We start from the raw sequence: 15,331 nt of genomic DNA on the forward strand, positions 1-15,331 counted from the left end.
TGTCTTTTGCAGTTGAAACCAGAGGGGAGAGTTTTGGCCACTTCTTGTCTCCACTTCTTTTGACCGTTTCTTTGACAGACCTGGGAGAATCTCAGAGATTAGCTTTACATAGAGTTCTACAGATTGTGTGGGCGAGGGCCATGAACTGGCCCAGGAATCACCTAGGAACCTTGTTTCTATTCAGATTATGATTCAGTTGGTCTGGTGTAGGGCCTGAGAGTCTACGTTTTATTTTTTAAACAAACTTTCTTTTTTAAATTTATTTTATTTAATTTACTTATTTATTTTTGGCTGCGATGGGTCTTCGTTGCTGTGCACGGGCTTTCTCTAGTTGCGGCGAGTGAGGGCTACTTGTTGATGCGGTGCACAGGCTTCTCATAGCGGTGCCTTCTCGTTGCCGAGCACGGGCTCTAGGCACGCGGGCTTCGGTAGTTGTGGCACGTGGGCTCAGTAGTTGTGGCGCACGAGCTTAGTTGCTCCGCGGCATGTGGGATCTTCCCGGACCAGGGCTCGAACCTGTGTCCCCTGCTTTGGCAGGTGGATTCTTAACCACTGCGCCACCAGGGAAGTCCGAGAGTCTTATGTTTTAAACACGTTCCCTGGTAGTGCCTGTGCTGCTGATCTGTGGTCTGCACGGAGCATTGCGAGGATGGTTCACCACCTGAAGGATGGAGTGTGTGTTTGGCTGTCTGACTGTGTGACCCTCAGTAAGTTTCTTAGAGACTCTATAGCACATGGGTTAAGCTATATTGCTTTGGTTAGAATTCTACCTAACCCCTGCCCTTACTGTGTGACCTCAAGCAAGTTACTTTACGTTTCTGTGCCTTAATTTCCTCTTTAAAAATGGGGGTCATAGTCGTACTTACACAGTTATTGTGAGGCTCGGTTGAGTGCGTACTTAGAAAGCACCTAGAATAGTGCATAGTGCACAGCACCCAGTGACTCTTAACCATTATCATCCTCTCTCTGTCTCCTTGGGCTATTTTGTTTTGGGTTTCTCTTCAGCAGAAGCCTACATCAATAGGTTTAAGATACATTTGAGACACAGGAAGTGTTTAAAATACTTGCTAGTTGAAAAGGCATGGTGTCTTTCATGAAAATCACCATCTGGTTGGAAGACAGACCTTTCGTCAGCTAACAATGCAGTAGGAATCAGCTAACGGTGATTCTCCTCGTGCTGTCACAGCTATACTGTGTACTTTCTATCACACGTAAGAATATGAGTAGGCCCTCCAGTTTTGTCGTAAAAGGTTATGATATACGATGCTAAGCACAGGGCATGAAATTGTTTCTATTCCTCTCAGTTTTGCATTAAATAAACCAACTTGATTTTAATTGCTGATATGGAAATATAGAGGCAAGAGCTCCAGGGATCAGTGAGAATCCGTTTGTGCCTGATTTAATCCATCGTATGGTCAGGGGAAAAAAAATGTCGACAGAATGATCTTAAAGAGAGATTTGGTTTTAGTTTTTCAAATAATTGATGAAAAATAAAGTCGTGTTCTTCAGGAAAAAGAATTTACACAACTCGTTTCTTCCACCGGCTCAAAAGTGTAAAAAATAAGTTTTTGAATTAACATGGAGTTTTTTCTTCCTTTTGTTTTAGGATCAGATTTCATTAAGACCTCTACTGGAAAAGAAACAGTAAATGCCACCTTCCCAGTAGCTATAGTCATGCTACGGGCCATTAGGGATTTCTTCTGGAAAACTGGAAACAAGGTATATATATTATTGCCAGCAAATCTTTCTTTGGAGTAAAGATAATGTTATTTACAATACTCGTCACAGCCACGATAACTGTCTTTATAGGCAGATGGTGCGAGTGTGTTACCTGTATTAAGATAAACGTTTAATTTACCTTTCACTACAAAAGAATACATTCGGGGGGAAACTGTGCGATTCACAGAAAGTGAGTATGAGTGTGGGTGTTAGGATGTGTGATCAAGGTGTAAACTCACTTTATGTCCTTTTATTAACCGAAGACAATTTTATCACTGATGAGAGATTCCTAAATGGGTTCCTTAACGAACTAATTCTGCTGCAGCACAGAAGCTTTCTGGTAAGGCGTTGGCCAGAGAAAACAGGTTAATGCAGAAATTAAACTTCCTTGAGGAATGGAAAGAATTGCAGAGTAACATTTATTGAATGATAAGCTGTGGTGGTGATATGAAAAGTATGCAATATAATGGGAAATAATCTTTTCCTGTCATTATTGAAGGACACACATAAATTGGTTTTTCTGTTGGGAAACCCCCGGTCCAGAAAAACTTATTACTTTTAATAATATGAGGTGAAGAGAAAATTCTTGAGGAGATGAACTTATTAAACAAAATAATGAAATGCTGTGAAACAGCAGGGAAAAGGTAGCTAGACGTTATATAGCTCTTGAATTAAATATCCATTTTTGCGTTTTATGGCAGCTGGAGGTGCTCTTTGGAAGACTGTTAAGCTGAGGAGGGTATATGCTCGCTTTTGTCAGCTTTTCGAAAAATAATACATATTTTTTGAAACATATGAATTTAAAAGGAAAAATGCGTATGAGGTGTTTTTTTTTTAAATGAGTTTGGATTTTCCTTTTCACTTCAAGTTGCTTGTTTAGCTGCAAATTATCTCAAAGGATTTTTTTTTAACAACATTGGCGAGAAAGGTAATTTTTATTTTTAAATGAGACTTTCCCTTCCTGAAAGGCATCTTTTAAAACCAATCTCTTGATTTCTGCTGCGTAGAAACCCAAAAAAGAACTTTAATCCTTTGCCAGCTGGATGTGATGACTTTATATGTGACTGTATTTCAGTTTATTTTGGAATCAGAGACCTTTTTTAGAAGGTACCTGGGTTTGAGAGGAAATGAACTCCTTGCAGCATTTGCTCCTTCAGAATACCTTCATATCTTAGAGGAGTACAAATAGGATAAATATCTACACGGTGACCTACATATGAAAGTTAACCCAACTGAGTAACCTCCTCTTGGTAGCCTTTCTGCAATGGTCCTAATTAAAAAAAAAAAAAAAAAAAAATTATAAGAAAAGCTGTAAAAATGAGAACTCCAGCTTTGGACCCCCCAAATGAGACCACCACCACTCACTAGATCAGTGGTTCTTATTCTCAGCCAAAGAACATCACAATAGATGTGAAGCTTTTTATACTTCCAGATGCCTGGGCCCTCACCCCGGCAGTCCTGGATCAGTCTTCAGCCATCTCTATGTTTCATAAGCTCCATAGTTGGGGCTAAAATTCTCCAGTGGGGACCCAGTCCTGTTTTGTTTTCAGTAAACATTCATTGAGTTGTTACCTATGTGCTATGTTAACCTATGTTAAGTGCTAGGGATACAAAAGTGAACATGTCCCTTCTCAAAAGAGACCTTACACAAGAATTTCAATAAAAGTTTTAAGTGTTCAGTGTTCTAGGTCAGGGTAGTGAGGGAGGAACATTTTGCTGTTTTTCATTACTTTCTTTTTAATTGTATCCCCCCTTTCCTCAGCTAATAAATAAAGTTCATCCTGGTTTTATTGAGAAACAGGTACAAGTCAATTCATATTCATCTTGATCACATTTGATTTCACATAGGACCTGTGTGTGTATCTGCAAATCAGGGGCATTTTTTTGGATTGTTGACAAGCTGCCCGGGCAGCCCTTAGACTATGAAGCTTCCACGTCATTGATTTAAGGGGTGTTTTAAAATGTGACAGGTCGCCTTCCAGACCATGATTAGTGTCACTCCTGAGAAGCAGAGGCTTGATATTTCATAGCTGATTTCACTGCAGATTCATGTTTTCCATATTCTCTCCCTTAAAAAAAAAAAAGGATAAACTTAACGCTAGAAACTGTCTTTCGAAACCTTGCCAAATAGACTTGCTGACACAACTGAATTGTATAGAAAAATCTATATGCAGCACTGCCTAATTAACAGAAAATGCTCCTGTGATTAACATGTATGCTAATATGAGCTAAAGTTGATTTTTTTTTTTTGCCTCATCTCAATAAATATCCTGACTCCACCTATCTCCCCCCACTCCCCCCCCCCCCACTCTTACAGGGTCACTTGGGCTCCAGAGCGATAAGCAGATATGGTTAGAATCTCTGCACGACTGTTGCTTAGCTGTGTGACGTGTGACCGAGGCAGGGAAACCAGTTGGGAGGCTTCTCCCGATGTTCCAGTGAGGGCTGACGAGGGTCTAAACTAAAACAGTGGAAGGGAGAGTAGAGAGGAAAGTACATGTGGAGATAGACAAGTTCAGAGGGTGGGATCGGTGGGACTTGACTTGGTGGGTCACTGGATGTGATGTGAGGGACGTGGTAGAGTCCAGGTTAACTAGGAGTTTCTGGGTTGGGTTTGCTGACCTAAAGCAAGTAGACCGCTAACTATTTCTCCGCCAAAGATGGGCTTATTTGGGATCAGCCACCATGGCGAGCCACATGCAAGTCCCTGCAGGGCAAGGAAAGAAGTGTGCTTTATAGAGAGGAAAAGGAAGACAGCGGATACTAAGCAAGGAGTCCGGGGCTTTTCATTGGCTGAGTCCTTTGCAGAAAAGCAGTCTTTCTTCTTCCTGTCAGGCTCTGTTATCCAGGAGTAAGAGCCCCTGCTTCTGGTCTCCCGACTCCATTTAATCAAGGTTTCTGTTTAATCATTTTTTACAGGTTGATAATGGGACCATTCATTTATTGTGTCCCTTCTCTGGCATTCTGTTAGCAATCACCCCCTGCTGGTGCCACCTCTCAGAGCAGCCAAACTCTGAGTGGTCGAAGGCGTGAGCTTTAGTTCTTGGGCTTTGGGTGTTTACTGCACCGGATAGTCAAGTTCTTGAGACAAGTATATCCAAATAAGCAGGTTTTACTGTATATAGGACACGTTTATCATTTTCGAATGGACCCAGGGACATCATTTGTAAACATCAGATATTGGCCTAATTGTGCTTGTTTTTTGGTCACCTTCAGAGACTACTGAAGTGTGAAGGTCCCCTACACCATCTTTTTCACCTGTACTTTTTTAACTGTTTGGCTGCTTTATGTAACTTGGTCTACTTACAACTTAGAAAAAGAGTCCCTGCAGTTAAGTTGATTAAAGTAACTGTCACCTCTCCTTGCTGGTTGCTGCTAGTTTGTTTAGTGTGGCCTCACTGAGTCTCTCCTCTTGTTTTTTTTTTTATTTTTTTTTTATTTTATTTTTTATTTTTTTTTTTTTAGAAATTTCATGTAATGTCTGAAACATTTATATTAACATATTTCCATACATATTTCCATACAAATACAAATATAAGATTTTTAGAAATTTCATGTAATGTCTCCTCTTGTTTTAAATCCACATATGTCTCTTTTGCAGCTCAGGATGGAGGGCTGAAAGGTGTACATTTCTTCTGGCCTCCTGGTAGAAACAGAGAATGAATGGGCTTTTGTGATATGTTTTCCTGTTTATTGACACCTCTCTTGTTTATCCCAGGTTCACAGCTATAGTCTAGATGGTTGAGGTTTATGACTTTCCAGTAAGTGAAATGTTAATGAGGGTTATTAACTCTCATTAGTGTCTCAGAGGCAGTGACATTCTTCCCATTAATCTTGGAAAAGTCGTTTTGTAGTGTAAATGGGCATGAGTCAGTGCTCTAAGGTCTTTTGCGGGGGGGGGGGGGGGGGGACACACGCGAACTAGGCTTTAGAAAAGAGAGGATGGAGACCCCGTATTAACACAGGACCAGTTTTTAAAGCAACCCAATAACAATGCTAAGCATGGCTCTCTTTCCCGCCTCCCCTTTTAGATAGGCTTTAAGCCGGCAGGAGGCATCCGCAGCGCGAAGGACTCCCTTGCGTGGCTCTCTCTCGTAAAGGAGGAGCTAGGGGGTGAGTGGCTGAAGCCAGAACTCTTTCGAATAGGTGCCAGCACTCTGCTCGCGGACATCGAGAGGCAGGTGAGGAGCAACCCCTTGTCCTTGGAACAAACTGACAAGTATTTTTGAGAAAGAAGTAAAAAGGCACTTATTGGGCTGTGAGAACTGGAGGTGAAAACTCATCTGATGACCTCATTGTACACAGCCTCTGCCTTCTTCCAAGCAAACCTCCACCTCAATAGGTTGGATGGAGATTCTGCTGAGCGCCTAACAGTGGGGCTTTATAATGAAATGTTAACTAAAATTATTATGTAACGCTGTAATTATTAATTGATGTGTATAGTAATATAATAATTAATGACTGATTAAACTCTGCTTTCCCCACAGATTTACCATCACGTGACTGGAAGATATGCAGCTTATCATGATCTTCCCATGTCTTAAATCAGCGACGAATTCCAGAAAAGTCCTTTACTATTTTTTCTGCGTGATTGCTAAAATTATTTCATTAAAAAAATGAGGGAATAGGTAACTGACTTTTTTCCCTTAAAATTTCCATTGAATTTAACTCAAAGAATGAAAGGGAAAAGCCAGGTACACACATGGTGTGTACACACATGGTCCCCGTTTCAGGCATGTCTGAAATGGTCTTGATTACTAGAAGATCTCCATTGTTAATTTTGTGAAGATTTTCTCTTAAGAACTCTGAGTAAATTGTTAATGATAGCTTTGACAACATTAAATTTTAAGGAAGCAAAATGTTGACTTACCCAAGAACCATGCTGTAGCAAAAGAAAATGCAGCACCCCTGAACTGCTCTTGTTCTCCCACTGACTTCAGGACTCACTTACTTGGCACTAACTTCCTGCCCTGAAAATCCATCTTTAATTTTTGCAGCAGATACGCCCTTTTACTAATTGTTTTGCTAATGAAATTTCTGTCATTGTTATATGAAACTATGGATATCATTGAATTTTTTAATTAAAAAAATGCCTATAGTTGTTTATTTTTAAAAAACCTTTGAATTGTAATAATACATATTGAAAAGTTAATCCATTAAACATATAAAGAGGTTTTATCAATGACTTTCTAGTAGAGTCCTTGGGTATTTATCTCAGATAAAGCACCTCAGTACATTATTAATAAATACAACTTATGTCTGTATTCTGAAACTTTCTCTGATAGAGTGAATAGGGAAGAAACAGCAGACACTAACAGCACTTAGTATGTGCTAAGCTCCTTATATATATCAATTTATTTCACCCTTGTTTAATCTCTGTTACAGTAAGGTTAGTACAGTAAGGTTTTTAATCCTCACAACAGTCAGTACTGATGTTATCATCCTTTTATACAGATGAGGGACTGAGGCACAGAGAGCTTAAGCAACTTGCCAAAGGTCACAGAGCTCAGAATTAGCAGAGTCAAGAATCAAGCCGAGGCAGGCAGTCTGGCTCCTGAGTCTGTGCAGTCACCCCAGGTACGTAAAACTGTCCCCCGGCACCCAAAGACACGTAGACAGAGCCCCCGGTCAGCTATGGGGAATGGTCATCTGCTTTGTGGGCTACCGGTTCCTTTACTCTCTGTCTCTCTCAACTGCCCACCTCCACCTTTTTGGCTTGCTAGCACCTCTCCCACATTATAGAACTTAAGATTTCTTAAATGGTGATTTTCACGGAGAGCGTCTTTTCTTCCTCCCTGAACAAGTCTCCAGCTACTCATAAGTGGAAAACTCTGGACTGAGGAGTTGGTTTTGGTTTCATCTTCTCATCTGCTGAATTCTAGCCCAGCCTCTTCCTCTTTCCAGCTTTGTGACATTAGTCCAGTCTGTTCACATCTCTGGACCTCGGTTTCTTCATCTGTAAAATAAAGGGGTTGATGCAGGTGATATCAAGATTCACTCAGAGTTCAATTTGTGTTACCCTAAAGATAATGATAACACATCCAAGAAAATGGTACATGGCTCTAAAGAGAAAACACTTTTGCAGCAATCTAAATTAGAATTTGCCTCTCAGTCGTCAATTAGGCACATCCCTCAAAGCACCTCTCTAACTGTGAGTGAAATGATTAAAAATAAGAGCAGAAAAGAAATTCTGCTTTCCCCTAACACCCTAGCAGAAAGCGAACTTTTGACTTAGGCCTTTGGATGTGGTCAGTGGCCCTGAATGCCGTTTCCACCGTCATCACGTGCTGGTCCATGTGCCCACCAGCACAATGGCCAGTCACCTTTGGAGAAGAAACTTTTCAGAAAAGTAATTACATTCCATCACCTTTGAAGCTATTCCAATTTCACAGGGGTTTCTGTTTTCCTCCCATTAAACCCAGCTGGTCATTTCAGTTGATCAAGTGAACAGGCATCATTATCTTCAGTTCTAATTTATATGAGGCATCCACTGAAATTGACCTCTGTGGACAATTATAGATTCACATAGGAAATTAAGACCAGTGAGCCCCTCAAACCTATTAGAGGCTGATGAACATGGCCTGATCCAAAGGTAAGTCATCATATATTTGGGAGGACAATTTATTCCAAGGACTATCGGACACTTCATCAGGAATGATTGCCCCTTACCTGGCTCTTGAAATCAAATGTAACACAGATGACTTTAATAGGAAGACAGTAGTAAATGTTGGTTGCTATGAAAACATAAGAGGAAGAGGTCATTTCTGAGGTGACCGTGATTTACTACAAGCCAATTTGGATACTTCAGGACACAGGGACCAGATGCTTTATACAATCAGGAGATGAGTCACCCCATTCTGTGTTTAAAGCTTCTAAGTTAATGAAAGCAACCCCCAGCCCTTCTCACAAAAATTACTGCAGTTGTTCAATAAAGCATATTTAAGCCTTAAAGATGTTTTTAAACAACCAATCATATAGTTTAGGGGTCTAAAGAGACTTTAGAGAATATCTAGTTCTATGTTTTCATGAGAAAAGAAACTCAAAGTGGGGACGTCACTTATGCAAGGTCACACAGAAAGTCAGAGCCGAGCCCAGAACCTAGATCCACCTCATGCCATGACATATTTTACAAGACAGAGCCAGGGCTTTGGAATGAAAAGTGTCTTACTTGTTCATACACTGTGCCATACCAAATATTATGTTTGTTGTCATGTGAATTTCAGACTTTCAAAAGACTCAACTTTTGTCTCTAGTCATGTTCTAAATGGTGTCTTGGAGAAGACCAACCATCTAAATCTAACCGATAGTGTGGTTAATTTAATCTGTTAGACTTTCACAATTTTGGGTGATCTCAAGAGTTGACTTTTTTAAAGAGAGTTGAATGTTGCTTTGTGAGTTATTATTATTTTTTTTAATTTTATTTATTTTTGGCTGTGTTGGGTCTTTGTTGCTGTGCATGGGCTTTCTCTAGTTGCAGCGAGTGAGGGCTATTCTTCGTTGCAGCGTGTGTGCTTCTCATTGTGGTGGCTTCTCTTGTTGCGGAGCTCAGGCCCTAGGCGCGTGGGCTTCAGCAGTTGTGGCACGTAGGCTCAGTAGCCGTGGCTCGCGGGCTCCAGAGCGCAGGCTCAGTAGTCGTGTCGCACGGGCTTAGTTGCTCCACGGCATGTGGGATCTTCCCAGACCAGGGCTCGAACCCGTGTCCCCTGCATTGGCAGGCGGATTCCTAACCACTGTGCCACCAGGGAAGTCCCTTTGTGGGTTATTTTTGTTTGTTTTGTTTTTAAGAGAAAAGAGGGAGCACTTATTTGAATTCTAGTTGGTCTACCAATGGAGAGAAAATGACTAGTGTAATCACAAAACAATTTTGTAATTACAGTATCTTTGCCTCATTCTGGATTGTTTCAGCACTAATGGGAAATACAGGCAAATTAGTTTGCATGAACTGTCGCTTCTAAGGAGACCTGTGCAAAAGCAGGAACTGTTATAATATCTATCTGGAAGGGCAGCCTCACAGTGACACGATGGAGTCTCCGTCCTAATTGAGCAGAACAGTGGCTGTGTCACACACATATGTCTTAAACCAAATCAGTTTCTTTGGAAAAGTCAGCTTACACTTGTAGTACAGACAAAACCAACATTAATTTTTCTTCCATCAACCTGATCCTTTTTTGACACAACATAAATAGGACCAGGATGCAGAGTTAGAAGAAGAAAGAATTTGAATAGATCCTACCTTCAAAGGACATGAAACGTTATGCCCATTTTGGCACTAGGAAAAAGATGTGAGGTGAAATCCATTTCTACATTTGTTTTCCTGACCGTGCTCAAGAGTCTTGCTTCCCAAAGGAAAATATATATTTTATAACCACCACCAAATGATCCTTTCCAGAAATGACCGCAGGTAACATCTGGCTGATATATAAAATACATAGTAAAAATAATCATTTTTAATTAACTAAACCCTGCTCAGAGAGAGAGAGGAATGTCCATCTGGTCAGTTCTTATTTAATGGGGCAAATGAGGATCGGAATGTTTAATCCAATATATATGAAATACTTAGTGACCTTACGATGAACTAAAACTTTTTTTAGGAAGAGGAACGGGGTGAAGAGGAGGAATCAGAATATGTAGAAAGGACAGACCTAAAATTTGATTTTTTATTTTAAGAAGTACATCTCATACTGTAAAACATAGGTAGAATATAAGAAACCTAGGTTTTTGGGCATTAATTTCTATGGTTCAGTGATACAAAATGTGTTTCAATTAAACTGAACAGTCAAATGAGGTTATGTTTTACTCTAGCTTGACAAGGATGATGAGTTTTTAAAAAGTCTTAAATAAAGGTAAAAGGGACTGAGGTTATTTAGCCTGAGGAGAAGATTGAAGGATACTTGATGTCTAACAGTCCCCGGGAAAAGAAACTTCCCTGTGGGATCTTAGTAAGCAAGAGTCCTATATCCCCTCAATGAAGAAGAAATGAGTTTATGCTACATGTGAAGTTAAGCTAGTTCTAGGGAAGAACTCCTTTAATGCTCTGAAATGTGTAATTGAGAAGGTACATCTTGATATTCCATCCTCAAAAATAAGTTCTCCTTTGATTGGAGTGGTTTAGTTGTGCTGCCAAAGAAAGTGGTTCTCAAACTTCAGCGTAGAAAAGAAAATACCAGGAGAGTTTATAACACAGAATTCTGGTCGCCACCCACAGAGCTTCCAGTTCAGTAAAATTTTCATTTCCAAGAAATTCCCAGGTGATGTCGATACTCTGATTCAGGAACCCCACTTTGAGAACCACTGTCTGCAGCTCCTAGATTCCAAAGTAACTGTATCCGTTCAGTGGTGAAGTCCACCAGCAGCAGCCCTTCTTTATCATGAAACTCCAGGATAAATGTGTATGTTTTATTGCTTTTCACAGCCAAGAACAAGAGAGGGAACAATGGAAGTAACATTATCCCTTCATCCTTTCCCAGTAGGCAGTGAACGTGATCACACTTTGGGCTTAAAAGCAAGCTTTGGAGATTAGCATTAAACATTTTAGATGAGTTTAGAATCACCATCCATGAAATCTTCCAAAGGATTTCAGCAAGTCTAGATAGTAAGATTCAGCGGTATTTGATTTTACCTCTTCGGAATGCTTTAACTTTTGATGCTTCTCGTATAACTGCACTTAAAACCAAGACCTATTTTAACAGAGCCCATTCTTTAACTTATATTTAAAACATATAATGTTCTAGGAGAGGGACGTATCACAGATACTTGGCATCTTAGTGTGAAGTTACTGTGTATACGTGATCTCTAGACTGGGAGCTAATGAAAACATTAGGTCCTTGGTCTTTTCAAGATTAATGGGTGTTTTAAATTTTTTTGGTTTTGGGTTTCTCCTGTTTGTTTGTTTTGCTTTTCAAATGTGTGTTCTGCCAGTACTATACATAGTCAAGCATGGTTCTTAGTTGTAAATAACAGAGCTCCCTGCTACCTAGATTAAGCAGAAAGTAAGTTTTGTTTTTTTTAAAATTTTATTTATTTATTTTATTTATTTTATTTTGGCTGTGTTGGGTCTTTGTTGCTGCGCATGGGCTTTCTCTAGTTGCTGCGAGCGGGGGCTACTCTTCGTTGTGGTGTGCGAGCTTCTCACTGTTACGGCTTCTCTTGTTGCAGAGCACGGGCTCTAGGTGAGCGGGTTTCAGTAGTTGTGGCATGTGAGCTCAGTAGTTGTGGCTCGTGGGCTCTAGAGCGCAGGCTCACTAGTTGCGGCACACGGGCTTAGTCGCTCCGCGGCATGTGGGATCTTCCTGGACCAGGGCTCGAACCCGTGTTCCCTGCATTGGCAGGCGGATTCTTAACCACTGCGCCACCGTGGAAGCCCAGAAAGTAAGTATTTTTAAAGCATACTGAGTACCTTACAGAATATCTAGGAAGGCCAGATAGGCACAGAGACAGCCAGCTTGGAATAACACCCAGGACATTCTTTAGAACTGCTCCAGTGGAGGCGCACTCCTACCACCTCTGGGCACTTGAACCCAGAACCTCTGCCGTTGCCACCCCTGAAAGCTGAGACCCTCATTTATCCCAGTGGCCAAAGATGCTCTCTTGGTTGTCAAACTCCGGCGTGGTTGTGTCTGATGGTTGGATCCTCAGTCACGTGCCTGTTCTAGCTGTAAAGGAAACTGGGAAAGCAACTTTGGCCCTTTTGTGGAGAAGTGGCACATAGTATTCAAAAGATGTTGGATGGTCACTAGTCATAATAGTTGTCAACTACAATATAACAAGTTGGTACGGGAGAGGTGGTTTGTGGTAGGGAAGGACTCATTCTCCTCAACTGTATTTTCACTTCCAGTCAGTCCCTAAAGCTAAACTCTACAAAGTTGCCCCTTATCTGTTGGTCCCGTACAACAGGTCTAGAGATGTCCTATGATGTCCTTTTCACACCCTTTCTCACCAGCAATATATGACAGTGCCCCTCCCCCCAAATACTTAAACTTGTATTTCTTTAGACAGCTGTCTATTGACTTCCTGACATGAGGAATGGTAAAATTAGTTTTTTCCACTTTCTCCCAAAGTCACCTGATTCTTAATGATTTTACATAAGTTTTCATATCATATTCTTTAGACTTTGAGATGTACTTATAGGTCTATTACATGATTTATCAGCTTCAATAATCTTTCAATCCTCTGCTCTACCAGACGAGAAAATCATCACGTTGACATTACTACCCACCATCTGTCCTCTTCCCCTCCAGACCTTTGCTGTATTATTTCTACATCATTAGCGTTTATAACATTTAAATTCTGTTCTGTGACCATAATCTCCAAAATAGTTTTAGTTTTAGTCCTACAGTTAAATGAGGTCAATACTTAGGACCAGTATTCCATTTATCTCTTTGCTCTTCAAAGTTTGGCTTGTAGCAGTTTCTTCAGGAAGGGTTTGGGGTATATTCCCTGAGTTTTGCAAGTTCAAAAATGTTCATTTTCATTACTCTTTGATGACTATTTGACTGTGCACAGTTCTTAAATCATGCACTTTATATCCCCGAGGACTTTGTACCACTGCTCCAATGTCTTCTGGCGTTAAACGTTGCTGTGGAAAGTAACATTCTGACTCAAACTTTTTGCCTCAGTGCACAACAGTTTTTTTTTTTTTCTTTCAATTCCAGTAACTTTACTAAAATGTGATTCAGTGTTGAATGTTTTGTGTCAATTTTTCCTAGGGTTCAGCATGCCCTCTCAGTCTGTAGATTTGTGACATATTTCTGGAAAGTTACTCTGAAGTATATCTTTAACATTTTTCCTGTTTTGTTATGTTTTTACCTATTCTTCAGGATACCAGTTATTGCATATGTTAAGACCTTTTTAATAGTCCTGTCTCACTATTATTTTTTTCTAATTCTTTTGGATTCCTTTTTTTCTACTTCTTTGAATTTTCTACTTCTTCTTTTTCCATTTCTGACATTCTTGTTTCTTTCCATGTTTTTAGCAGAATCTGGTTGCTGCCAGTGAAATATTTGTTTCCTGGGCTCTGCCAAATCACATTTCACTTCCTGTCATCTTGCAGCCTCTTCCCTGAGCTCTTGTATATTTGATATGATCTCTTGCTTTATAGATATGGTAGCTTTATTTTGGTCTTTTTCTTTGTTTTTAAGTGTATGGCAATATGTTTGGCCCAAATTTTTATCTGCTGTATGGAAACATTTTTTCCGGGTACATATCTGTCTTCCATTTTATCTGGTTTTCTTCTCTTATTTTCTTGTAGTAGCTATGCAGAGGTGCTCATTTTTGAATGAGATGAAGGTTTTTTCTGGACCAGCTACTGGCAAGAGATTTGTGTGGGAGTGATGTCATGTCCAGGTTCTTCACAGACACATAAGTTCTTCATGACACAAGACTGTGTTTTTGGGTGAATTCTTTTGGCCTGAACTCTCCCTAGCCACCAGAGATCAGTGACTTTTGGGCTACTCACATTGCATTCTTGTTCTCCGGCACTGCCTCAACAACAGACTGCTTCCTGCAAATATGGGGGTGCTATATGATTTTTCTTTTACCTCTATCTCCTCTGCTCTTTTTATGCCACACTGGTCCAGGAAAACTGCTGACAGTTTGTGCACCTACCCCTATTGAGCCATAGAAGTTATGGATGGATATGCCACCTTCTTTGATCTGCTGCCTTTGTCTGAGGCCAAGGATTTGAAATTTATATATGACTATTACGTTTGAAGAGGAAGAGTTGTTAATTGTGTTTGGGATGAATACAAATTCTGGTTCACTTTGAAATCTGAACTCTGAAACTGAAAGTGCTAAGAAATGGGAGTTGAAGTTGTAGTACCTGAGGCATCTAGTATTATTCACTATCTCACCCTTAGATAAAACATCTTCCCCATCAGAAGATGGAGGGGAATAATAAAACCGAACTTGGAAAGTGCCTGGCATGTAGAAGCCGTTCAAAAACTTCTAGTTCTCTGTTACCATGATGACACTACAAAAAAAGGTGGAAAATCACATGTGTAAAAATACACTATTTTGGTAATACAAATCTGATCTTCTTTGAGTATAAACATGCTCCTGCTCCAGTTCCTCCTACTGGGATCCTTGAAAACCATCACTAAGCAGCATCAGAAGATTCAAAATCAGAAGCCATGTCTCACTCTTATGACCTACTGTAATGGCTGGTTTCTGTCATTCTTATAATAAAATTATTGCCTTGTGTCTTTTTCTATTTTTCCTTTTATGGCAGGCAGGTTTTGCGGGGAGGGAGACGTAAGAGGTGGGGAGGGGTCTAGGCTAAGTACAGTCGGTCCTCTGTGTCCAGGGCTTCTGCCTCCCTGGATTCAACCAACTGTGGGTCAAAAATATTAGGAAAAAAAGTACCAGAAAGTTCCAAAAAGCAAAACTTGAATTTGCCATGCACTGGCAACTACAGGCATACCTTGTTTTATTACATTTCACTTTATTGTGCTTCAAAGATACTGTGTTTTTTACAAATTGAACGTTTGTGGCAACCCTGTATCAAGAGAATCTATCGGCACCATTTTTCCAACAACCTTTGCTCACTTTGGGTCTCTGTGTCACATTTTGGTAATTTTTGCAATATTTCAAACCTTCCACCAGAGAAAGATTAAGA

At 40.2% G+C, this 15,331-nt stretch overlaps 1 protein-coding gene across 1 annotated transcript in view; it reads left to right on the top strand.

The window, feature by feature from the left end:
* The window catches only part of DERA (deoxyribose-phosphate aldolase), a 118,447-nt gene extending 111,543 nt beyond the window's left edge, over positions 1 to 6,904 (top strand). The window contains exons 7-9 of the mRNA XM_082352013.1: positions 1,607 to 1,719; positions 5,751 to 5,900; positions 6,207 to 6,904. Coding sequence (XP_082208139.1) covers positions 1,607 to 1,719; positions 5,751 to 5,900; positions 6,207 to 6,263 — 320 coding nt within the window. The 3' untranslated portion in view covers positions 6,264 to 6,904. The remainder of the gene's footprint in view (positions 1 to 1,606; positions 1,720 to 5,750; positions 5,901 to 6,206) is intronic.
* Positions 6,905 to 15,331: the final 8,427 nt, after the last annotated feature.

The sequence above is a fragment of the Balaenoptera borealis genome (genome assembly GCF_965194805.1).
Source record: "Balaenoptera borealis genome assembly, chromosome: 13".
NCBI lineage: Eukaryota > Metazoa > Chordata > Mammalia > Artiodactyla > Balaenopteridae > Balaenoptera > Balaenoptera borealis.